Raw genomic sequence first — 25,903 nt, 5'->3', positions numbered from 1 at the left:
CCTTTATCTTTTGTGAAAAACATTTTTCACTAATGTGATTATATAACAATTACTCACTTAACGCTATTGTATTGGGCTTTCCAGGTGGCGTTAGTCATGAACAACCCACCTGCCAATGCAGAAGACATAAGAGACACAGGTTCCATCCCTGGGTCAGGAAGATCCCCAGGAGGAGGGCACAGAAACCCACTCCAGTATTCTTGTCTGGAGAACCCAATGGACAGAGGAGCCTGGTAGGCTATGGTCCACAGGGTCACAAAGAGTTGGAAACGACTGAAGCAACTTGGCACCACTGTATCATGATTGGTCAACAGAAAAATACTAAAATTCTGTATCACCAAAATTGCCAGTTAATAAAAAACCTCTCAGCGGCCTCACTTTCACTTTTCATTTTCATGCATTGGAGAAGGAAATGGCAACCCACTCCAGTATTCTTGCCTGGAGAATCCCAGGGACAGAGGAGCCTGGTGGGCTGCCGTCTATGGGGTCGCACAGAGTCAGACACGACTGAAGCGACTTAGCAGCAGCAGCAGCAGCATCACTTTTTTAATCCAGATGCATATCAGAATTACCTTGAAATTTTTTGAAAAATATAAACATCCAGGTATTGTTTTTTTTTCTTCAAAGCTCCAAATATGCTTCTAATGAGCAGGGATGTCTAAAAGCAACTCGACTATATGATCTTTTACTTTTGTCTAGTTTGTTTTACTTTTACTATCTCATATTCAGTGCTATTTCATTTAGTCTATATTTTTCAATTTTTCCATCCCTTTTATTGGGATGTTCTTTCTCAAGCCTTTATCAAGTGTGGCAGAAAAGCTTTTGTATTATATATATATATAAATAGTATGTATTGAAGGGTTAATGTGGCCACAGTAGGGAAAGTGGAGATGTGCTGCTCGCAAACAAGATGTTCTGCCAAGGAGACAGACACAGCCTTGGGATTAATGGTCCCCTGCAAACGAGGGAACATTCCCTTCTTGTGATAAGGGCTCTGGACAGACTCTGCACTAGGCCGGAATTTCACTCCCTTTTGCTGTATGATAACATTTATGCACATGCGCTGTACTGAAAAAGTCTGGTCATACAGTCTGGAATTCTGCCCAGAGGGGCTATATAAAAGTAAACCGCAAGCCTGCTTGCTTGCGCAGTTATTATTTTTCCTCTGGCCAGAGTGGTGTCTGTCTCGTGTGTGTGTCTTGTCTTTTATGTCATTTCACTCGTAATCTCCAACATCTGGCACCCAACGTGGGGCTCGAGTGAAACCGAAAGGGTGAGTAACCCCAGGGGGATTTTAAATCCATAGCAGGGGAACTTTCGGGAAAATCATGGGGAATTCCTCACCCTAGCAGGGGAACTTTCAGAAAATCATGGGGAATTCCTCACCCTAGCAGGGGAACTTTCAGAAAATCATGGAGAATTCCTCACCATAGCAGGGGAACTTTCAGAAAATCATGGGGAATTCATCATCATCATTACAGACACAGTACATGGAGTTAGTCAAAGGACTTCTCCACTCCACAGGCGTTAAGGCCTCGACTCGTCGATTGAGTGAGCTCTTTCGCTTGGTGGAGAAATATTGTCATTGTTTTCAATATCAAACTAAGTTACAGTTAAATTTGAAGGAATGGAAAATTCAAAAAGAATTGAGAAAGCAACATCAGAAGGGTAATGTGATCCCTTTGAAGTTACGGACTTTATGTAATGCTATAACACAGGCTTTGACTTTGCTATCTACTGATAATGAGACTAAATCTAATGCTTCAGTGAAGGAAGAGGCAATTTATGAGGGTGTGCCAAACGTTGGTGGGGCTTCTGCATTGCCTGAAGGCAAGGATACAAGTGAGCCTCCTCCTGTAAATGGTGAAACATCTGATAGTTCAGAATCAGATTCAGAGGCTTCTTTGGCTTTGTCAGAGGAGGGCAAAGAGATTAAAGAAATGACCCATCTATTCCAGGAGTGGTGGAGATCCCATAGGGAGGAGAGGAAATCTGCGCCTTCTGCTCCTCCTCGTGCTTCTCTTTTCCCCACTGCGGTTGATCGGCCGATGTGGGCAGGGAACATTGTTGGTTCTCCTTTCCTTGTCTATGCTTCATGATGATGACTTGCCTGCTCCCCCTAGTGGTTTTATCGATCCTCCACAATTATTTCCCATCCAGAGATAGCAAGATGACAACGTGATAAATATTCAATACACTCCTTTGGAATATAAATTTTTTAAAGATCTTAAAGCTGCAGTAGCGCAATACGGTCTTCAATCTTCCTTTGTTTTGGCTATGCTGGAATCATTGGGAAAAGGCAAATTAATCATTCTGTTAGATTGGGAATCTATTGCCCAAGCTGTCTTGGAGGGTTCTCAATGGTTGCAACTTCATAGCTGGTGGGAGGAAGAAGCTAGAAAGCAGGCTCGGATTAATGAAGGACAGAATCCCCCTGGTCCTCTCGAGGATAAGTTAATGGGAGAGGGCCATTATCGGGCTTTAAGAGAACAGGCTCAATACTCTGATCAGGACTTACAACAAGTCCGCCAGGTCTTTTTACGAGCATGGTGCCACGTGGTGCCTCGCCCAGCCCTCCTTTGTTAAAACAATGCAAGGCCCCAATGAGCCATATACTGATTTTCTAGCAAGATTGAGGGTAGCTGTGGAATGGGCTGTAGGGAGGGATGAGATTTCAGAAATATTATTACAAACTTTAGCATTTGAAAATGCAAATACTGAATGCAAGCGTATACTGGGACCTTTAAAGGGACAGGGTGCATCTATAGCTGAAAATATCAGAGCCTGCTCGGGAGTAGGAGGAGCTGAGCATCAGGCTGTCTTTGTTACAGCCTTGGCCAAAGTTATGAGACCACAAAAGGGAGGTAACTGCTTCCATTGTGGAAAACCTGGTCATATGAGAAGAGAATGTCAGAAATTAAAAGCTGATCAAGTTGCAATTCCTAAAGACAGATCTTTTGCTGGGAGGAATAAGACTCCTCCTGGACCTTGCCGTCGATGCGGGAAGGGGCTTCATTGGACTAATGAGTGCAAATCTAAAACAGACAAAATGGGCAACCCGATACCGGGAATCTATCTTGCAGGCCTAAGTCCTTGGGGCCCAGGAACAATACCGGGGACTTTTCCTCCCTGTCCTCCTGCCATCCCACCTACCCCAACCCTGTTCCCTCCCATCAATGCCTCATTAAAAGGACCTCAAATGATGATTTCGGACTTGCGGTCTGCTACTTCAGGGAGTGCTGCTGCTGATTTGCCACTAACTGAGAATGTTCTTTTGTCACCAGGAGGAGGCATTTACAAACTAAAAACAAATGTATTCGGACCACTGCCTAAAGGCACCTTTGGCTTAATATTAGGGCGTAGCAGTGCAGCTTTGAGAGGTCTAGCCATAATTCCTGGGGTAATAGACTCCGACTATGTTGGGGAAATCTTGATTATGGTTTCTACTTCTACCACGCTTTCATTATTAGCTGGGGAACATATTGCTCAAATACTTCTCCTACCTTATCATCCCTTTCTGGCTCTTCCTAATGAACGAACAGGAGAATTTGGAAGTACTGGGCGACATATATTTTGGGAAATGCTTATCAAAGATTCTCGCCCTGTTCTCTCCTTGATTATACAAGGAAACAACTTTGAGGGACTAGTAGACACAGGGGCAGATGTTTCAGTCATTTCTTCTCAACAATGGCCCCAAGATTGGAAAAAAGAAAAAAGCCCTCTATTGCTGACGGGACTGGTCTCCATTGCAGATGTCTGGAAGAGTACCTATCCCTTGCAATGCCAATTCCATAATGGAAGATCAGTGTTTGTTACCTTTTATATTGTAAACATACCTATTAATATTTGGGGAAGAGATCTACTCTCTCCTTTGGGGGCTTTTGTAACCATTCCACCGTAAAACTAGTAGCCACTGCTCAAATTCCTCGAGCACTCCCATTAAAATGGTTAACTAATACTCCAAAATGGGTTGAGCAGTGGCCATTACCACAAACGAAGCTCGAGGCGTTAGAACAATTAGTACAAGAACAACTCCAACTTGGTCATATAGAGCCCTCTACCTCGCCCTGGAATTCCCCTGTTTTTGTTATAAAAAAGAAATCTGGAAAATGGAGAATGTTACCTGATTTACGAGAAGTTAATAAATGTATTGAACCTATGGGAGCATTGCAATTGGGACTCCCCTCTCCAGCTCTTATTCCTCAGAATTGGTCCTTAATGGTGCTAGATCTTAAAGACTGTTTTTTTGCTATTCCCCTACAATTGCAAGATAGAGATAAATTTGCTTTTACAATTCCTGTTCTTAATCATGCTCAGCCTGATAAGCATTATCAGTGGACAGTCTTACCACAGGGAATGACAAATAGTCCTACTTTATGTCAAGAATTCATAGCTCACTCTTTACAATCCCTCTGTCAAGAATACCCCAATTACATTCTATATCATTATATGGATGATCTCCTATTAGCAGCTCCTAGTATTGCCGAACATGATGAATTCTTTCTAAAAGTACAGGAGGCTTTAAAACTATACAATTTACAAATAGCCCCAGAAAAAATTCAAAAAGACTTTCCTATTTCGTATTTAGGAACGGTATCGGAACAACATAGAATAAGGCCACAAAAATTACAAATCAGAAGAGACCACCTCAAAACCTTAAATGATTTTCAAAAGTTATTGGGAGATATCAATTGGCTACACCCGGTACTTGGGATTCCTACTTATCAATTATGACATTTGTTTTCTACTCTAGAGGGAGATACAGCTCTGGATAGCCCCCGAACTTTAACCCCATTGGCTTTACAGGAACTTCAATTTGTTGAGCAATGGCTAAATGACGGTTTTTTGACTTACTTACCTGCGTCTCAACCTATTTCGTTTATAATATTTCATACCCCTTATTCTCCATCTGCTGTAATTGCTCAAGAAAAAGGATTAATAGAATGGGTTTTCTTACCTAATAGCTTTTCCAAAAAATTGACTACATATATGGATAAATTACAGAAAGGTCGCCATCATATTTTACAATTGTCAGGATATGAACCACACCAGATTGTTACTCAGTTAACAACTGCTCAAATATCTTGATGTTTACAATTTAATGAAAACTGGCAAATTTCTCTTGCCTCATTTCCTGGTTCGTTTTCTAATCATTATCTGTCATCTAAATTGATTGATTTTCTCCAGACTAACTCTATGATATCTCAATCCCCAATTTCAGATGTTCCAGTTAAGGGACCCACTATTTTTACAGATGCAAATAAAAATAGTGCTGGATATTGGACCCCAGAAAGTTCCAAGGTTCTCACCCACTCATTTTCTTCTGTACAGCCCACTGAGTTGTGGGCTATCTATTTAGTTTTACAAGATTTTCCCCAAATTCCTATTAACATTGTTTCAGATTCTCGATATGCTGTTCTCTCTTGCCTACAGCTTCCCCATGTCTCCCTTCCACTGACCCTTAAAACAGCTATTGATAAATTGTTTTACCAAGTACGACAATTGCTCTTGCAACATTCAGAATTAATTTTCTTTACTCACATTCGCACACATTCCTCCCCTCCTGGACCCTTATCATTCAGAAATGCTACAATTGATGCCTTACTTTATCCTATAGAAGCAGCAAAACAAGAACATCTCTTACAGCATACCAACTCTAAAGGGTTACAAAAATCTCATGCTATTACTCGAAAACAAGCTCAAAATATTGTTCGTTCTTGTTCCATATGTGCACCCTTTGCTTTACCGTTTACCTCACCAGGTGTCAACGTAAGAGGACAACAAGCAAATCAAATATGGCAAATGGATATAATTTGCATTTCTTCTTTCGGACAACAAAAATGTGTGCATCATACTATAGATACTTGCACACATTTTCAATGGGCCACTGCATTACATTCTGAAAAGGCTGATGCTGTTATTGCTCATTTGTTATCTTGTTTTGCAGTTATGGGATTACCAACTGAATTGAAAACTGATAATGCACCTGCCTACCAATCCGCGAAATTAGCTCATTTTATCTCAATACCATATAACTCATACTTTTGGTATTCCTTATAATAGTCAAGGGCAAGCTATCATTGAAAGAGCTAATCATACCTTGCGTGAATATCTTGAAAAAATAAAAAAGGGGGAACAGGAGAGATTTATGAAACCTAAAGACATTTTGAATAAAACCTTATTTACCTTAAATTTTTTGAATATTTGGAGCAAGGGAAATCTATCAGCAGCAGAGTTGCATTTTCAAGGGAAAAAAGAAGACAAGAAGATCTTGAATACGCCTATTTGGTATAAAGATAAAGAGAAAGGCTGGATCCCAGCATCATTAATATATCTGGGACGAGGGTATGCTTTCATTTCTGTTAATAATTACAGGTTTTGGACCCCAGTGAGATTGATCAAAATCAACAATGGCTGATCCCTTTGTTCAAAAATGTTAACTTTTTTGCTCCTTCTCTAGAATCTTTGGAATGGGAATGTTGCCGAGGTCATCGACCCTTTAAAGTCATGAATTATTCTGGGTCTATCATTGTAGATTGGAATCCAGATCATGGGCAATTCTTAGAAAAATGGTCGAATAAATCTCTTAGGTGGCATCGTGCAAATGGCACTTTGATGGGCAATGGAAATGAAACAATTAAATGGCAGCAATTTGCACTTGTCCCTCCTCAATTACAATTGCAGGGATATCCACACATTCAAGGAGATATTTGGAAACGGTGGGCGGTTTCTGGTAATCTCACTGTCTGGTCAGGAAACTATACTTTGGACAGTGATGACTCTTCGGGTCCATTCCATGTTAATTTACATGTTAATAAATCTTATTCCGCAATGGCATGTGTAAAATATCCTTTTGCCTTGTTATACGGGAATTGGACCTGGAATGACACTGTGGGGTCTGTGTCATGAGACTACTGTAATCTAACTCAATGTGTACATCAGTCTTGGTGGGAAGAATCTGAAAGACGAGCCTGTAACTCCAATTTCTCGTTAGTAATTGTTAAAGCTCGGACAGAAGTGTGGTTGCCTATAAATGTGACTAAGCCATGGTCAGATTCTTTTGCTGTTTCTCATCTAGTAACCGCTGTACAGACTTTGCTGCATCGATCTCGACGTATGCTTGGTGTGGTCATTGCTTTGATTCTAGCAGTTGTATCAGTAACTGCAACAGCAGCGGTAACAGGCCTCGCGTTACACCAAGGAATTCAGACAGCTGATTTTGTTCGGGACTGGCATAAAGACTCTCATTTGTTATGGCAACAACAGCGAGATTTGGATGCACAACTTGCAACCAACGTGCTCAATCTTCAACACACCGTTTCCTGGCTTGGAGATCAATTAGCTGTTTTATCTACACGAAGTGTATTGAAATATGATTGGAATTCTTCTCAGTTTTGTATAACACCTGTACCATTCATTTAACATGAGCCCTTCAAGAGATTAACCGAGACATATAAATAAAAAGAGTTCTAGATGTCCATCATCTAGAGAGATTCCACCGAGCCCCCAAGAGGTGGCTGGATAGCCAATGACGGGTAAGACCCTCAGAGGAGGGCAACCTAAGATAGGCACAGCCACGAGAGGGGCTGGTGAGGCTGGAGGTTGGCCGCCTAAAGCTTTACGCCTTGCTCTACAGAACATCAATACAAATGTCTCGAGGGCTTAAATAAAATAAAAAAGGGGGAGATGAAGGGTTAATGCGGCCACAATAGGGAAAGTGGAGATGTGCTGCTCGCAAACAAGATGTTCCGCCAAGGAGACGGACACAGCCTTGAGACTAATGGTCCCCTGCAAACGAGGGAACATTCCCTTCTTGTGATAAGGGCTCTGGACAGACTCTGCACTAGGCCGGAATTTCACTCCCTTTTGCTGTATGATAACATTTATGCACATGCGCTGTACTGAAAAAGTCTGGTCATACAGTCTGGAATTCTGCCCAGGGGGGCTATATAAAAGTAAATCGCAAGCCTGCTTGCTTGCGCAGTTATTATTTTTCCTCTGGCCAGAGTGGTGTCTGTCTCGTGTGTGTGTCTTGTCTTTTATGTCATTTCACTTGTAATCTCCAACAATGTATAACATATATATTTTAGAAAACTTATGAAATTTTGCCAAACTAAAAAATGTATGGCATTTTGATTCCACTTATTTCATTTAGGAAGAATAAAATGCTAGATTTCTAATTAAAAAGATATGCAACAAAGGTTTAGAAAGGTATAGCACTTTCAGTATCTTATAATAAACTAGATTGGAAAATAATCTGAAAAATAATATATGCATATGTATAACTGAATCACCTTGTGGTACCCCTGAAACTATATAGCTGTAAGTCAACTATAATTCAATAAAATATATATATTAAAAAAATAACTTCAATCATCCAGCTGTACACTTCAAACAAACATCACAGTGTAAATCAACTATACTCCAATAGAAACAGAAACACACAGATTTAGAAAACAAACTAATCCTAAATGAAAAAGACAGACTGAAGCAAGGATGTATTGAAGTCTCAAATAAACACATATCCACGCATACAAATAAAACAGATAATCAACAAGGACCTATTGTAAAGCACAGAGAGCTAGAGTCAACACAGTAATAACTTACATGAAAAAAGTATCTGAGAACGAGTACATGCATATCTACATTAAACTCAATCATCCAGTTCTACACTTCAAACAAACACCACATGTATATCAACTATACTCCAATATGACCTAAAAAGTAATTTAAAAAGAAAATGAAATGCCTACTCGATTCCCCTCAAGCTTCAAGAGCACAGGCTGTTTCACATTTCTGGAGCCTGAGCTGCCCTGGTTCCCAAGTTTGGACTATCACGGGCCTGAGGGAGCTGCTGAAGAACGTGCCAGCAAATGACACTACAGGACCCTTGGACGTGTGCCCGGTCCCCGGTGAACAGGATGACAAGGTCAGGACGAGGCAGGACCACTCAGAGCTAAACCTAGGCAAGTACACTCAAGGATGGTAGATGGTGGACCCTCGAGACCCAAACCCATGAAGGAGGCACCTGGTCTGCAGGTCTGCTGCTGCTGGGGTTCCCACCTCCACCCTCCTTCCTTAGGGTCACCCCAACTTTGGACCACAGCACACCAGCAAGCTTTTGCATGCTTGGGATGTCTCCAGTGGGGTGAATAATAAGGTGGAGGATGTAATGGGACACCAGTCCTTGGCTGTTCTGGCACATGGGGCTCTCATTTACAAGTCAGAAGCGCACTTTCACCAAGGCTCTGTTTATCCTAGCAAGCCCTGTGGAGCCTGAGGAAATCCTGCCTCCCTGTGGTCGCGTCTTGAAACTACAATGGGAAAACCATTGCCTAACAGTCCTGGGTGTTCTTTGGAAGGACTGATGCTAAAGCTGAAACTCCAACACTTTGGCCACCTCATGCGAAGAGTTGACTCATTGGAAAAGACTCTGATGCTAGGAGGGATTAGGGGCAGGAGGAGAAGGGGACAACAGAAGATGAGATGGCTGGACGGCATCACCGACTAGATGGACATGAGTTTGGGTGAACTCCAGGAGTTGGTGATGGACAGGGAGGCCTGGCGTGCTGCAATTCCTGGGGTCGCAAAGAGTCGGACACGACTGAGCGACTGAACTGAACTGAAGGGCACTTCACTCTCAAAAGGTCTCTCACATTTTGAAAGATACTTGCCCTCGACAAATGTCCTAGGGTATGTAACTGAAAGAGAATTCACTAAAAGTCAGCATTTCAGGAAGCCACCTCGTAGAAGTAAACTTCATTCACAATGATTTAAGAAAAGCAGCACAAGGAAAGATGCTAAACGTTGGTTACAGTAGTGAAATTTATCACAGCACAATGAGGTTTCACTTGGCTGCACAAAGAATGGCTATCATTAAAAATCTAAAAACATAAATTAGTGGAAAAAAATTAGAGAAAATGGAATCCTGCTAAGCTGTTGCCTGGACTTTAAAGTGGTAACCGCCACTATGGAGATGATGCCGGTTCCTTCAGAAAGTAAAGATAGAGCTATTATATGAACTAGAAATCCCACTCCTTGTCCTACATCCAGAGAAATCCATACATGGAATAGAAACATACACTCTGACTAGTAGCTTGGATATGTAAGTAATTAAAATATCCACAGACATATGGATCAAGAAGATGTGGTATATTTTATGGAAGGGAATATTACTCAGCCAGAAAACAGAAGGAAGAAATGGCATCTGGAGCAACGTAAATGGACTTGGAAATGATCATATGAAGTAAGTCATAGACAGAAAGACAAATATACTATGATATGACTAATTGGAGGAATCTAAAAACTGAAAGCAATGAAGTACATTTTCCAAACAGAAACACAATTACAGATTTGGAAAACAAACTTATTCTAACCAAAGGAGAAAGGCAGAAGGCAGGGATCCATTATGAGGCTAGAATTAAGACATACCCACTAACAGAAATGAAACAGGTAATCAACAAGGACCTACCCGATAGCACAGGGTTTTCGACTTGACACACTAATAACCTACATGGGAAAATAACCCCAAATCACAAAGGTATGTCTACATATAACTGGATCAAGCTACTAAACACTTAAACACGGCAGTGCAAATCAACTACAATCCAACAGAATCTAAAAATTAAAAGAAAAGAAAAAAGAGTGCCTACTATATTCCTCTCTGGCTTCAGGTTCCTAAGCTGGTTGACATTCCTGAAGCCTAAGCGCCTTGATCCCCAAATATGGACTGTTAAGGGACTGATGGAGCTGGGAAGGAGGTGCCTGGTCCCCTCTGGGTGGAACCACAGTGTCCAGAGCCAGGTCAGACCTCCCACAGCTAAACCAAACATGAAGTGAAGTGAGGTTGCTCAGTCATGTCCGACTCTTTGTGACCCCGTGGACTGTAGCCTACCAGGCTCCTCAATCCATGGAATTCTCCAGGCAGGAATACTAGAGTGGATTGCCATTTCCTTCTCCAGGGGATTTTCCCGATCCAGGGATTGAACCTGGGTCTCCCGCGTTACAGGCAGACGCTTTAACGTCTGAGCCACCAGGGAAGCCCAAAACCAAACATACTGCCCCCAAAGCATGGTGAACCCTCCGGGCTGGCAGGGCTTTTGATCATCTGTGCTCTGAGACTCCTGGTGGTCGGGTTTCCACCTCCAGCATTCCTCCTTAGGATCCTCCCATTTAACGGAAGACAGTGCCCTCCACAGAGCTCTTGTGGAGGTTGGGTTTAATCTGGGTGATGAAGGGTAACAGAGAGAATTAGAGACACAAGGGCTTGGTTGTTTTCCTGGCACATGCCTCCTTGTTTACAACTGTGGAAGATGTTTTTCAGGAAGGCTTTGCTGCCCCAGTAAATGGAGTTGAGCATGAAGAATTTCTGACATGTTCCGGTCATTTCCCATACCTATAGCTTGAAAACTGATGCTTACAGGCACATTATATTCCCAAGGCCTTTGGGGCTATAAATGATATCTGCCCTGAACAAATGTTGGTGTGGTAATTGAAGGAAAATTCATAAAAGGGTAGACTTTCAAGAAGCCAATGCAAAGAGGTAAATTTTACACACTGTTTTAAAGAAAAAAGCACATGAAAAGATGCTCAACATCACTTATTAGTACTGAAATGCAAATCTGAACTACAACTAGGTGTTACCTTGCACCAGCCAGAATGACCATTATCAACAAGTCTACAGTGAAAACATGCTGGGTAGGACATTAAGCAAAGTGAACCCTCTCAGGCTGTTAACTGGAATTTGAATTGGTAACAGTCACTATGGAGAACAGTATGGAGGTTCCTTAAGTAACTAAAAAAAAAAGCTACCAGATGATCACACAACCCCACTCATGGGCATATATCCAGAGAAAACTGTAACTTAAAGAGAGACATGTACCCTAACCTTCACTGCACCTGTATTTACAATAGTTAGGATGTGCAAGCAACCAAAATGTCCACTGATGGGTGGATAAGAAGGATGTGGTAAATATATACAATGGACTTTTACTCAGCCATAAAAAAGAAAGAATGTCAACTGCAGCAACAGGGATGGACCTGGAGATGATCATACTAAGAGAAGTACATCAGTTAGAGAAACACAGTGTACATCACTGAGAGATGGCAACTAACATTTATACAAATAACATTTTCCAAACAGAAACAGACCCACAGACTTAGAAAACAAACTTATGGTGACCAAGGGGAATGGGAGTGGGGGGATAATCAGGAGGTCGGCATTGCTGGCACTGCCACTCAAGGGCTCCTCTGATCACAACAGTCCTGTATCTGGTGCAGTCAACACGAGCTCCTTCTGTAAAGAGGACACTGATTTTCATAAAACCAAATGAATATCGTTCTTTTGATAAGAGAAACAACAGACCATTTTCATAAGTTAATTTTGAAATTCGGTGTTAGGATATAAAAATAATATTCTTTCTTGGGCCCATGAATGGTTTTTAATAATAAATGTTAAATTTTCTCTTTTTTTTGAGGAACATCAAAAATGTGACTTGTGAAATGAATTTCAATCTTAATAACACAGATGCAATAGGTGTTTGTACTACCATTTCCTTCATACCTTGGTGCTTCCGTTTCCTGTGACCAACACGTGGAACAGGTCTGTGATGTAACTGCTCAGCATGTCCTGGTGGGCATTGGTCACCGTCATGTTGGTTAACAACCTCAGTCCAGCCAGCTGCACAGCAGAGTTCAGGGGGCCAGAGATGACGTCCTCACAGACTTGACTGACGTATACCTGGAGGTGGGAAAAGGGGGATCTTTTTAGAATCTCCAAAACTTTCCTATTAAACCGTAACTCCTGCACAGTGGAACCAGGTGATTGTTTAGGGTGAGACGGACTCTTTAAGAAAGATGGCATTTCTATCAAGATCTCAAACTTGGGTAACTTTTTTTTTTTTGAGTTCCCTAATTAATAGCAGGCACTGAGCATTTTACAGATATACTCACTTCAGCCCTAAGACAATTAATGAGACAGCGATATTATGGTCATTTTATAGACAGGGACTGTAAACCCTTCAAGAAGCCTGGATTCTCTGCCCAGACAGTGGAGCAATGTCCAGACCCAGAGACCATGCTCTCAACACCCGTGGGGGGCCTCTCACTTGTTGGGGGCCTCCCAATTCTACCTTTCTGTGTCTGGGCATGTCAGGATAAGGAAGAAGATCTGTGGGGACATTTCGTACCAGAGTCCGTACCTGAGCTGTAGGATCTAGGGGCACATCGTGTTAGATGTAAAGAACTGGAGAGGGACACTAAATAGAGCTTCTCTTCAGAGCTCTTTCTTTTATGAGTAAGCAGAGGCAAACTCTGTTTGGTCCAAGGTTGTTATTTATGACGTATATGTGGATGAATTACTCCTTTATAATGCTGTAAACCACCACTGACTAAAAGTAATGCAATGCTAGTCGTACGCCCATGTCACACATGATAGGTCTAGACTAAACCTAGGGGGACAGAGGATTTCCTGAAACTCTATTTTCTATGTCTGGCCACAAGCCTTCCAGCTTGAAAAAATTATGTCTCACAAGTAACTGATATTCACCTAAGTCTGAGATTCATCAAAAGTTCTAATTGGTAAGAAAAATTCCCTAATATAAAATGCTAAGGAATTACCAACTGTCCCATAAGCCAGTACTAACTTTAAAAAATTTCCAAATGTATTCATGTTACCACAGAAACGAAAATGAAGTGAAGCAAATTGCGTAAGTAAAACAGATTAAATTTTTAATCTGGTTTCACAATCCAAATGATATTTACAAATCAATCTGTCCTGGGTTACAATTTCATTATGCATCCATCCTTTTAAAAAACGGTATTTCCTTAGCTTAAAATCATGTATTTTCATAGGATGCTCCTGTCTTTCCAAGCGATTCCTAAAATGTGCTGAGCATTTACACCCTTTTTGGCTCTGAATCTTTTCTTCACTTCAGTTCTAGCAACAAAATTACCAAACAGGCCACCTCAGTTATTCCTGGAGTTTGCCTACCTCACCTTGTTCCTTTCTCTTGGGATTCCCTCATTCCTCAACTCTGGCTGTAGAAACCTTGGACAGTTTCATGAACCAGCTTGGGCTCTACCTTTTACAGAAACTTCTGAATGAAAACTCTCCTTTCTGTGTATTCAACAATATTTTACTTGCATTTTTCCTTAAAGTATTTCATCATGTTCTGCCTTGAATTACAAGTCTTTTTGGACTTGCCTTATCCCTCTTTCTAGCTTTCTTACAAGAGTTAATCATGTTCATTTCTAAACTCTGCAACACAGAGCATGAGCTCAAAAAAAAAGTTGAATTAATGTTATTTCCTAACTTATTGTGTCTTTCTGCTGATATTATCTGACTTTGGCCTGGTTCCTTCTTCACACTTCGACTAAACTGAACGTCAAATTCAAAAGTCCACTGCACTTCTTATTGACTGGTTCAGGTGCCTTGCACCTCTTATTCTGCATAAAAAATGAGCAGAAGACCTGAAAAGACATTTTCCCAAAGACATACAAATGGTCAACAGGTTTATGAAAAGATGGTCAACATCACTAATCATCAGGGAAATGCAAATCAAAACCACAGTGAAATATCACCTCACACTTATTAGAATGGTTATTATCAAAAAGTCAAGAAGTCACAAGTATTGGCAAGAAGAGAAAAAGGAATCCTTGTGTACTGCTGGTGGTTAGTGCAGCCACTATGGAAACCAGGATGGATATTCTTCAGAAAATTAAAACTAGAACTGTCATATGGTCTAGCACCCCACTTTTGGGTACGGATCCAAAGGAAACAGAAATCACTCTCTCAAAGCAGGATCTGTACCACCGTGTTCACTGCAGCGTGGGCCACAAGAGCCAAGACACAGAAGAACCTAAATGTCGATTTATGGACAAATGGATAAAGGAAATGTAACCTGTATGTACAATGGAATATTATTCACTATAAAAAAGGAAGGAAACTCTGCTATTTGTGAAAAATGGATGGACTGAGGGCATTATGCTAAGTGAAATAAGTCAGAGAAGACAAAAATCTTAGAAGTGGAATATGAAAAAGGCACTCACAGAAACAGAGAGTAGCATGTTCAGGTGAAGGAAAAGGCGAGAGTCTGATCAAAGTGTATAAACTTAAAAGTTATAAAATGAATACATTCTGGGGTCTAATGTACAGCAAGATAACTACACTTCACAATACTATATGGTATACTTGCATGCTAAGAGAGTAGATCTCAAATGTTCTCACCACACGCACACACACAGGTAATTATGAGGCGATGGAGGTGATAGCTACTGCACTATAGTGCATGCATGCTAAGTCGCTTCAGTCGTGTCCAACTCCGGGACTCTATGGACCACAGACCACCAGGTTCCTCTGTCAATGGGCTTCTGCAGGAAAGAATACTGAAGTGGGTTGCCGTGCCATCCTCCAGGGGATCTTTCCAACCTAGGGACCAAACCCGCGTCTGTTATGTCTAGCTGCAATGGCAGGCAGGTAGCTTACCACTAGCACCACCTGCAACCCCAACGCTATGCAGTAGTGGTAATCACTTTGCAATATATACATGTATCAAATCATGTTTTATACCTTAAACTTATACAATATTTATGTTGATTATATCTCAATAAAGCCAGAAATAATAAATCTGGCTTTATAATAATAAATTCAATAATAAATTCTTGGCTAAAAGCTATAAAGTATGGTCTACTGAAATGTCATTACTTACCTTTTTTCCCTCTCTCATTTATTAGAAAACTTTACCTTTTGTAAATTCAGGTAACTTACCTTTATCTTGATTTGATTTTCAACATTCACACTCAGGTTATTCAGTGCATTTAAAGCTTTCTCTTTAATACTCTGATTGGGATTGTTGATTTTGCTTCCAACGATTGGAATACCACCCAATTCACGAATAACGATCTAGGAGGAGAAAAACAGAACCATGACTTCGATATTCAACCTCCCCTTTATTACATTCTTTGCATCTACAAATACAAATAAAAATTAATGACTCTTTGGAAATAATGTTCCCATATACAACCTCTAATTCCTATTTTTTTAAAAAGTTTACTACTCATAATTTTACAGCTAAAGAAACTAACTGAAAATAAATTATTAATATATGTAATATTTAAACTATAGCATGGAGATATCCAATGAAGATTTGTAGAGCTCCTACAGTGATCTCAAAGTAATTTACAAACAAAATAATTTTACTTTGAAATAAGTTATCGCTCTCTTACAGGGCAATTTGGAAATGAATTAGGATGTAGAACAAAACTAGTGTTTTGCTGAAATGAATACTTTGGAATACTAATCCCTCAAGATGTAAACAGATGCTCCCTTTTTAAAAAGGAGATTTGGGACTTCGCTGGTGGTACAGTGGTTAAGAGACCACCTGCCAACGTGGGGGACACAGGTTCAATCTCTGGTCGGGAAGATTCACAGGCCATGAAGCAACTACACCCGTGTGCCACAACTGCTGAGCCCACGTGCTGCAACTACTGATGTCCATGCGCCTAGAGCCTGTGCTCAAGAGAAGCCTCTGCAATGAAAAGCCCGTGTTCATAGCAAATAGCAACGAAGACCAAGTGCAGCAACGAAGACCAAGTGTAACCAAAAGTCTCATTTAAAAGAGTAGGTTTCATAGATAAGTAAGTTTGAGAAACTCTGGTTATAACAAGAGTAAACATGTTTCTTTACCGTGATGCAATCCTATGGTCATGTGATTGGAATCTCCAAGAGTGGAGTATTGAATATTGTACTTCTATAAACTTTATCCAAAAAGAAGATCGTTTTTCAATTGTGGGAGGAGAGGAACACTTATTAACATTCTGAAGAATTGAAGTTCCACACAGTTTGGAAATGATGCCCAAATTTTCAAAGGAAAAATAATCTGGGGATTTCTCACAGCCAATTGCAACACTAAATATTATGTGCCTTCATCCCAACATTGAAAGAGGCATAATGCTTCATTTCCTACAAGAAAAATAAGCTGAAAAATGACTCCTGTCAGGTCAAAACATGCTGTTCTATCAAGAAAAGAGATAAAGAAGCTTTCCCTCTGCAATTTCAGGTTCTTCCTAAGGACTTGTAGTTACTAGGAGACAGTCTTAAAAAAAAAAACTGTATTATAAAAGTAGATGAAGGCATCATAACTGATGACAAGGGACAGCAACTCCTATTGCCCAAGAAAGTACTTGTTCACCAGTGGCTTCCCACCCACTCTGACTACAGTTTGTTTCAAAGGAATATAAAACTATGGCATCAGAAATACCTTCAATATAGACATGCTAATAAGCTAGTCACCATCTGTTATTTTTGTCTGCCTGGCAGCCCTCTTTCTATGGGGAGAGACACAGCACCTCCTCTATCCCACACAGTTCCTGGTGAGACTGCAGCTCCACTGTGTTCACACCCTCCCTGCTGTTTTTGTCTGCATGTGAGCCAGGACCCGCTAATCATGGCCCAGGCCAGCCCAACAATCGAGCCAAAGGGTTGGCACTTGATACTGATAGAGTAACTCCACCTTTTAGATCATGAGGCTCGAAGAAAGCTTGAGAGGCCAGTGGCTTTTGTTCCATCCTTGTGAAGAAAACCTCTTTGTGGCCAGAGAGACAAAAATCATTACACAAAAAGAAGTAGGGGCAAGCAGTCAAGAGACAGCGAAAGAAAGAGAGAGGTTTGATAATGCTTTCTGTAACCTTGATCTCTAGTCACACTTGTGTCTCAAACCAAAGCTATCCTTGGACATCCAAGTTAACTGAGCTCAGTATTTTCCCTTTTCATTTTAAAATAACCTAAGTTTAATACACACATATTCCTTATATCTCCCTATAAATCTCTAGAGCTAACCTTGACACGATGGATAAAGATGGACTGAAATGAAGTGTAAATTCAAAATTTTGCATTCATGACAAGGTTAACAAAGGGCATTAGCTGAAAATAATGACAAAATCTGTTTGACTCTTTCTCCATGGGAGGGTTGGGGGAAGCAGAAGCCATTTACATTTACACTGGTCCGTGGTTGTCAGAGTTGGTCCAGGGAGCACCTGCTTCAGAACCATCCTTGTCAGCCCTTGTACAATGTAAAGCACATACTTAAATGTCAGATGCTTCTGTTGCTCTACTGCAGCACTGCTGAGTTGCAAATAATTAAAAAGGCCATGCAATTGTACTGTGTTGATTAGATACACTTATTACAAACATGAGGCTGGTGACCAACTTCATAGATATATTAGGCTATGCTTTTTAGAAGTAAACAAACATTATTTTGTGGATATCCATAACCACACTGTATATAGATGAAAAAATTGAGGCTCTGGGAGGTTAAGTAACTTATCAGAGTCACAATTATTGCTGGTGTGTGAGAATGGGAGGAGCATGCTTACGGAGACTAGGGTACTCACTTGGTTGGCTGAAAAGGCTGCATTGTTACCCAGAGTGACCAAAGCTCGTTCGATAATGATAGGATCCTCAGTTGATTCAAGCAGGTAAAGGAGTTTCTGAACTTGTTCAGCATTTAGGGTGTCATCATATGATCCACTGGTTAAGTCTTCTACATAAGAATAAAGTTATTTAAAGTTCAGTTAAAATCAATATAAGACTTAAAGAGAAAATCCTGAATCATACTCTGATGCCAAGCACAGTTTTGAGCACTTTATATACCTTAACTCATTTAATCGTCAAGTGATCTCTTAGAAGAAGATACTATTATGATTCTCAATTTACAGATGAAATACTGAGCCTTATAGATATTAAGAAATTAGCCGATGGTCTTGGTACTTCTCTTTTCTTTTAGTAAGGCACTGCATGCCAACAGCATTTTTTGTTTCTTCTTTCTAAAAATCAGGTACACCCATCCAGTGGAACACTTCCCACAGGCATAACTTCATTAAGAAACAGAATTTGCATTTAGGAGAACTGCTCTGATCAGAGGCCAGAGGAAAAGCTATGCGAGGGACCCAATCATGCTGCTAGTGAGGTGCCTTTGTTCAGTTTCTATGAGCAAGGGTGACGACTGTGATGCTAGAAGAACAGTCCAACTGGGGGGGATGACAGAAGCTGTCATTCTAAGGAAAAGGGCGAGCGGTCAAATGCTGGATCTGCTCAGGAAGTTTTGAAGTTTAAAGCTTGGACCTTTTAAAAAACCCTCTTTACAGAAATCTCCACAGGAAAACAGAAACCATTTCCATAATGCAGTCATTGTGTTATAAACATAGAACATGATTCTTTCCAAATTAAGCTATGAATACAGGTCAGACAGCACAAGTATCCACAATACATTGCCCTCCGTGGAGTTCGGGGCGGTGGGTGGGGGGGTTGCAATTTACAATAGGTGCACTGTATGATACCATAGCTGTGCTCATCTGTATGCTGATGACTCCTCAATCCTAATTCCCAAGTTAGAACTCTATTTCTGGAGCTTAAATTATATAAATCAACTTACTAACTGGCACTTCAATTTAGGTACCTTAAAGACACCTCAAACTAACTGTACTCTATCCTGAATACATCGCCCTCCCACACAGATCTACTAGGCTCCAAAATCTCTACCTCACTGAATGAGACCACTATCTACCTGGTTTCCCAAACCAAGGGCATCTTTGCTTTATACTTCTCTCTCACCACCCACGATAATTCATCAAATCCTAAAAAATAAAATGTGTCTCAAATTATGAAATTTATCATCTTTGGATACTGGGATTACAAATGACTAATTTTCTACCCCGTGCTCATGAGTTCTTTCTTGTTTTTCCTTTTTTTTACAATAAACACATACTATTATATTAAAATAGAGTATATTACTTAAAGAGGAATCACAGACAAATATGAGGTAAATGGACAAGCTTAGATTATGAGAACCAATAGGTGATCTGATGTCCTGACGAAGCCAAATAAGAAATCAACTATCAGGAAAATCTAAAAGCCAAAGAGGGAGCAGACTCTCACTCCCATGTCTCATAATCAGAATCTTTAGACCATGCCTTTACTCCCGAACCCACTACCCACCTCATTTACACTGTATACAATTATTTCACCCACACAATATCTGAAAAGGTAAGTGAAAGAATGATAAAAACACAGATTGTCATATCGAAAGACTTGGGGGTTCATCCAAAAGTGTTTTTACACACAAGAAAACTGAGATCAAAATCATTTAAGGATTTGCCTAACTTAACACAGGAGTTAGTAGCAGAGACCAGAGAAATGAAAACACAAAGCTGCAGGCAACCACCTAACCTCTTTTGGGTCTTAGTTTTCTCATATGTAAAATAAGGCTGGTCAAACACTACAATGATTCCAAAAGTCCTATGCAGCCCTGAAGTTGTGTAATTTTATACATATACACATGGCATAAAAAGGATACATTTAACTCATTCATACCTCCAAACTATTTCAAAGTCTATAACTTCCTCATACATTTTCCCACAAACCATTAAAAAGTTTTATAGATATATAAATTATTAACGAATAGCCAAATAAAATTTTATAGAGAAAAGGGTTAAAGCATAGAATTTTCTCTTGAAAGAAGGAGGTGTAATGTGGTAGTTAAAAGAAAGCCAAGGTTAAGTCTAGTTCAAATTCCAGCTAAGCTATTTACCAGCTGAGAGACATGACTTCTCTAAGCCTCAGTTTCTTCATCTATTCCAAGGGAGTTAACAGTGCAAAGAACAGGAAGACAATAGAATGGGAAAGACTAGAGATCGCTTCAGAAAACTGGAGTTATCAAGGGGACATTTCATACAAGGATGGGCACGATGAAGAAGAGAAACAGTAAGGACCGAACAGAAGCAGAAGAGATTAAGAAGAGGTGGCAAGAATACACAGAACTGTACAAAAAAGCTCTTAATGACCTGGATAACCACGATGGTGTGGTCACTCACCTAGAGCCAGACATCCTGCAGTGTGAAGTGAAGTGGAACTTAGGAAACATTATTACAAATCAAGCTAGTGGAGGTGATGAAATTCCAGCGGAGCTATTTCAAATCTTAAAAGATGCTGCTATTAAAATGCTGCACTCAATACGCCAGCAAATTTGGAAAACTCGGCAGTGGCCAGAGGACTGGAAAAGGTTAGTTTTCATTCCAATTCCAAAGAAGAGCAGTATCAAAGAATGTTCAAACTACCAGACAACTATGCTTATTTTGCAAGCTAGAAAGCTTATGCTCAAAATCCTTCACACCAGGCTTCAGCAGTACTTGAGCTAAGAACTTCCAGATGTACCCATTTCTAAAGCTGGAAAGGCAGAAGAACGAGAGATCAAATTGCAAACATTCACTGGATCATAGAGAAAACATGAGAATTCAAAAAAAAAGTCTAACCTTTGCTTCATTGACTATGATAAAACCTTTGGCTGTGTAGGATCACAAATGTGAAAAATTCTTAAAGAGATGGGAATACCAGACCACCTAACTGTCTCCTGAGAAAGCTGTATTCAGGTCAAGAAGCAACAGTTAGAACCTTATATGGAACAATGGGCTGGTTCCAAATTGAGAAAGGAATACAAAAAGGCTGTATACTGTCACCCTGTTTAATTAACTTCTATGCAGAGTACGTCATGTGAAATGCCAGGCTGGATGAATCACAAACTGGAATTAAGATTGTCTGGAGAAATATCAACAACCTCAGATACACAGATGACACCACCCTTAGGGCAGAAAGCAACGAGGAACTAAAGAGTCTCTTGATCAGGGTGAAAGAGGAGAGTGAAAAACCTGGCTTAAAACTCAACATTCAAAAAACTAAGATCATGGCATCCAGGCCCATCACTTCATGGCAAATAGAAAAGGAAAAAGTAGAAGCAGTGACAGACTTTATTTTGTTGGGCTCCAAAATCACTGCAGATGGTGACTGCAGCCATGGAATTAAAAGACGCTTGCTTCTTGGAAGGAAAGCTATAATAAACTTAGATAGCATATTAAAAAACAAAGAAACCACTTTGCCTACAAAGGTCTGTCTAGTCAAAGCTATGGTTTTTCCAGTAGTCATGTACAGATATGAGTGTTGGACCATAAAGAAGGCTGGGTGCCAAAGAAATGATGCTTTTAAATTGAGGTGCTGCAGAAGACTCTTGAGAGTCTCCTGGACTGGAAGAAGATCAAACCAGTTAATCCTAAAGGAAATCAACCCTGAATATTCACTGGAAGGATTGATGCTGAAGCTCCAATACTTTGGCCATCTGATGCAAAGAGTCGACTCATTAGAAAAGACCCTGATGCTGGGAAAGAAAACAGGAGGGTGGCAGAGGATGAGATGGTTAAACAGCAACACTGACTCAATGGACATGAATCTGAGCAAACTCTGTGAGAGAGTGAAGAGGGAAGCACAGAGTACTGCAGGCCACGCGGTTGCAAAGAGTCAGACGTGACTTAGTGACTGAATAACAACAGTGCCAACCTTAAAGCATTTTTATATCTCTTGATACAAATCCAAGAGTGGAATTGCTAGATCATAGGGTAGTCTCAATTTTAGTTTTATGAGGAAGTTCCATACTGTTTTTGACAGTGGCTGCACCAATTTACACTCTCACTAACAGTGTATAATGATTCCCTTTTCTCACATCCTCACCAGCATCTGTTATTTGTGGCCTTTTTGATGACAGCCATTCTGACAGGTGTGAGATGATATATCATTGTGGTTTTAAGTGGCATCTCTCTAATAATTAGCAATGTTGAGTGCCCAATTAAGTAGGAGATGGGCTCAAATCAATAAAATTATAAATGAAAAAGAAGTTACAACTGACATCACAGAAATACAAAGGATCATAAGAGACTACTACAAGTTAACTATACGCCAATAAAATGGACAACCTCTTGGAAAGGTACCATGTCCTGAGACTGAACCAGGAAGAAACAGAAAATATAAATAGACCAATCACAAGTACTGAAATTGCAACTGTGATTAAAAAGCTCCCAAGAAACAAAAGTCTGGGACCAGATGGCTTCATAAGCAAATTCTACCACGTGGGATTTATCCCAGGGATGCAAGGATTCCTCAACATACACAAATCAATGTGATACACCACTTCAACAAACTGACTAATAAAAAACATTATGACCATCTCAATAGATGCAGAAAAAGCTTTTGACAAAATTCAATACCTGTTTGTGATTAAAAAAAAAAAAAAACTCTCTAGAAAGGGGGCAGAGAAGAAAACTCCCCCACCCATATATATTTAGGATGGGCTCACTTATGTCTGACTCTTTGCAACCCCATGGACTACAGCCCACCCAGCTCCTCTGTCCATGGAATTTTCCAAGCAAGAATACTGGAGTAGGTTGCCATTTCCTACTCCAGGGGATCTTCCCAACCTAGGGATTGGACCTGTGCCTCTTCTGTCTCCTGAATTGGCAGGTGGATTCTACCACTGCACCACCTGGGAAGCCCAACATAATAAAGGCCACATATGACAAATTCATAGTAAACATCATTCTCAGTGGTGAAAACCAAAAGCATTTCCTTTAAGGCCAGGAACTCCACTCTCACCACTATTACTTAACATAATTTTTAAAGGCATATCCATGGGCAATCAGAAAAGAAAAAGAAAGAAAAGGAATCCAAAGAGGAAAAGAAGTAAAATTCACTGTTTGCCAATGACATGATACTATACTTTGAAATTCCTAAAGACGTTACCAGAAAACTACTAAAGCTCATCAGTGAATTTAGTTAAGTTGCAGGATACAAAATTAAAAAACAGAAATCTGTCACATTTCTATACACTAGCAAAGAAAGATCAGAACAACAAATTAAGGGAAAAATCCCATTTGCCTTCACATCACAAAGAATAAAATACCAAGAAACAAACTTACCTAAGGAGATAAAAGACCTGTACTTTAAAAAGTATAAGACTGATGAAAGATACTGAAGATGACACAAACGGATGGAAAGATAAACCATGTTCTTGGGTTGGACGAATCAGTATCATTGAAATGACTATACTAAGCCAAGCAATCTACCAATTAAATTAAATACCTATCAAACTACCAATGGCATTTTTCACAGAATTAGAACAATTTTTTTTTTATAATTTGTATGGAAACACAGAAGACCCCAAATAGTCAAACCAATCTTGAAAAAGAAAAATGGAGCTGGAGGCATCAAGTCTCTTGACTTCAGACTATACTACAATGCTAGAGTCAACAAAACAATGTTACTGGCACAAAAGCAGAAATATAGATCAATGGACCAGGATAAAACTCCAGAGATAAACCCATGCACCGATGTGCTGTGCTTTGCTTAGGTGCTCGGTCATGTCCGACTCTTTGCAACTCCATGGACTGTAGCCCAGCAGACTCCTCAGTCCATGGGGATTCTCCAGGCAAGAATACTGGAGTGGGATGCCATGCCCTCCTTCAGGGATCTCTCCGACCCAGGGATTGAACCCAGGTCTCCCACATTGCAGGCAGATTCTTTACTGTCTGAGCCACCAGGGAAGCCCCATACACCAATGGTCAACTACAAAAAGGGGGCAACAATGTACAATAGAGAAAACACAGTCTCTTTAACATGGGGTGCTGGGCAAACTGGACAGCAACATGTTAAAGGATGAAATTAGAACACTCCCTAACACCATGCACAAAAACAAATTCAAAATCTAAATATAATTCCAGATACTATAAAACCCCTAAGAGGAAAATCTAGGTAGAATTCTCTCTGATACCTATTGCAGCAATATTGTTTTTGAATCACCTCCTAGAGTAATGAAAGTAAAAACAAAAATAAAACCATCAAGAAAACAAGAAGACAACCCACAGAATAGGAGAAAATACTTGAAAACAAAGCAACTGACAAGGGGTTAGTCTCCAATATATACAAACAGCTGATGCAGCTCATTATTTAAAAAAAGAAAAAACCTAACCAAAAAAATGGGCGGAGGATCTAAATAGACATTTCTCCAAAGACATACAGATGGCCGAAAAACACATGAAAAGATACTCAACATCACTAATTATTAGAGAAATACAAATCAAAACTATGTGGAAGTATCACCTCACACTTGTCAGAATGGCCATCATCAAAAAATCTACAAACAAAAATGCTGCAGAGGGTTTGGAGAAGAGGGCCTCGTCCTATACACTGTTGGTGGGGATGTAAATCGGTGCAACCACTGCGGAGAACAGAATGGAGGTTCCTTAAAAAACGAAAAATTGTGCTACCATATGACCTAGCAAGCCCACTCCTGGGTATATATCTGGAGAAAGTAATTCAAAAAGGTATGTGTGCCCACTGTTCACTGCGGCACTATTTATAATAGCCAAGACACGGAAGTAACCAAAATGCCCATCCACAAAGGAACAGAAAAAGATGTGGTACATATATATACAATGGAATATTACTTAGCTATAAAAGAGAATGAAATAATGCCATTTGCACTAACATTTCTTTGGATGGACCCAGAGATGATCATTCTGAAATGTGTACAAGCCTGTGTCCTTGTCTTTTGAAGTAAAATGCTTACTCAACAGTTAATGATTGGGAAATGGGAAGAAGAAGAAACAAAGAACAGCTGTTGGACTAAGGAACTGGTAACAATTTAGACTATAATCCTGCCACATAACAGAATCACCAAACTCCCAGTTCCTTGAAAGATACAGATAAAGGCCTGACACACATTCCCTTTGTTTTTACAGAAAGCGGATGAAAACTGCTGACCACAAGAACACGCACCCTACACTGTGCTCTTGGCAGAGCCAGGAAAATTAAAAGAAAAAAAAAATCAAACTTATGGTTACCAAAGGGGAAAGGCAGGGAGGAGGGATAAATTAGGAGACTGGAATTAACATATACACACTACTATATATAAAACATGTTCAACGATCTACTGTGTAGCATAGGGAACTCAATATTTTGTAATAACCTAGACAGGAAAAGAATCTGAAAGAGAAGGGATATGTGTATAACTGAATCACTTCGCTGTAC

The 25,903-nt window shown here is 40.1% G+C and overlaps 1 protein-coding gene across 1 annotated transcript in view; it reads right to left on the bottom strand.

Moving 5' to 3' along the window:
* The window catches only part of ARMC10 (armadillo repeat containing 10), a 73,087-nt gene that overhangs the window by 26,123 nt on the left and 21,061 nt on the right, over positions 1-25,903 (bottom strand). Inside the window, exons 2-4 of the mRNA XM_040260778.1 lie at positions 18,391-18,539; positions 15,767-15,901; positions 12,563-12,739 (exon numbers count right to left, since the gene is read on the bottom strand). Of these exons, the coding sequence (XP_040116712.1) occupies positions 12,563-12,739; positions 15,767-15,901; positions 18,391-18,539 (461 nt within the window). The remainder of the gene's footprint in view (positions 1-12,562; positions 12,740-15,766; positions 15,902-18,390; positions 18,540-25,903) is intronic.

This window comes from Oryx dammah, unplaced genomic scaffold (genome assembly GCF_014754425.2).
Source record: "Oryx dammah isolate SB20612 unplaced genomic scaffold, SCBI_Odam_1.1 HiC_scaffold_18, whole genome shotgun sequence".
Taxonomy (NCBI): Eukaryota; Metazoa; Chordata; class Mammalia; order Artiodactyla; family Bovidae; genus Oryx; species Oryx dammah.
The sequence above is the reverse complement of the archived record's forward strand: the minus strand, read 5'-3'. Positions and strand labels throughout refer to the sequence as shown.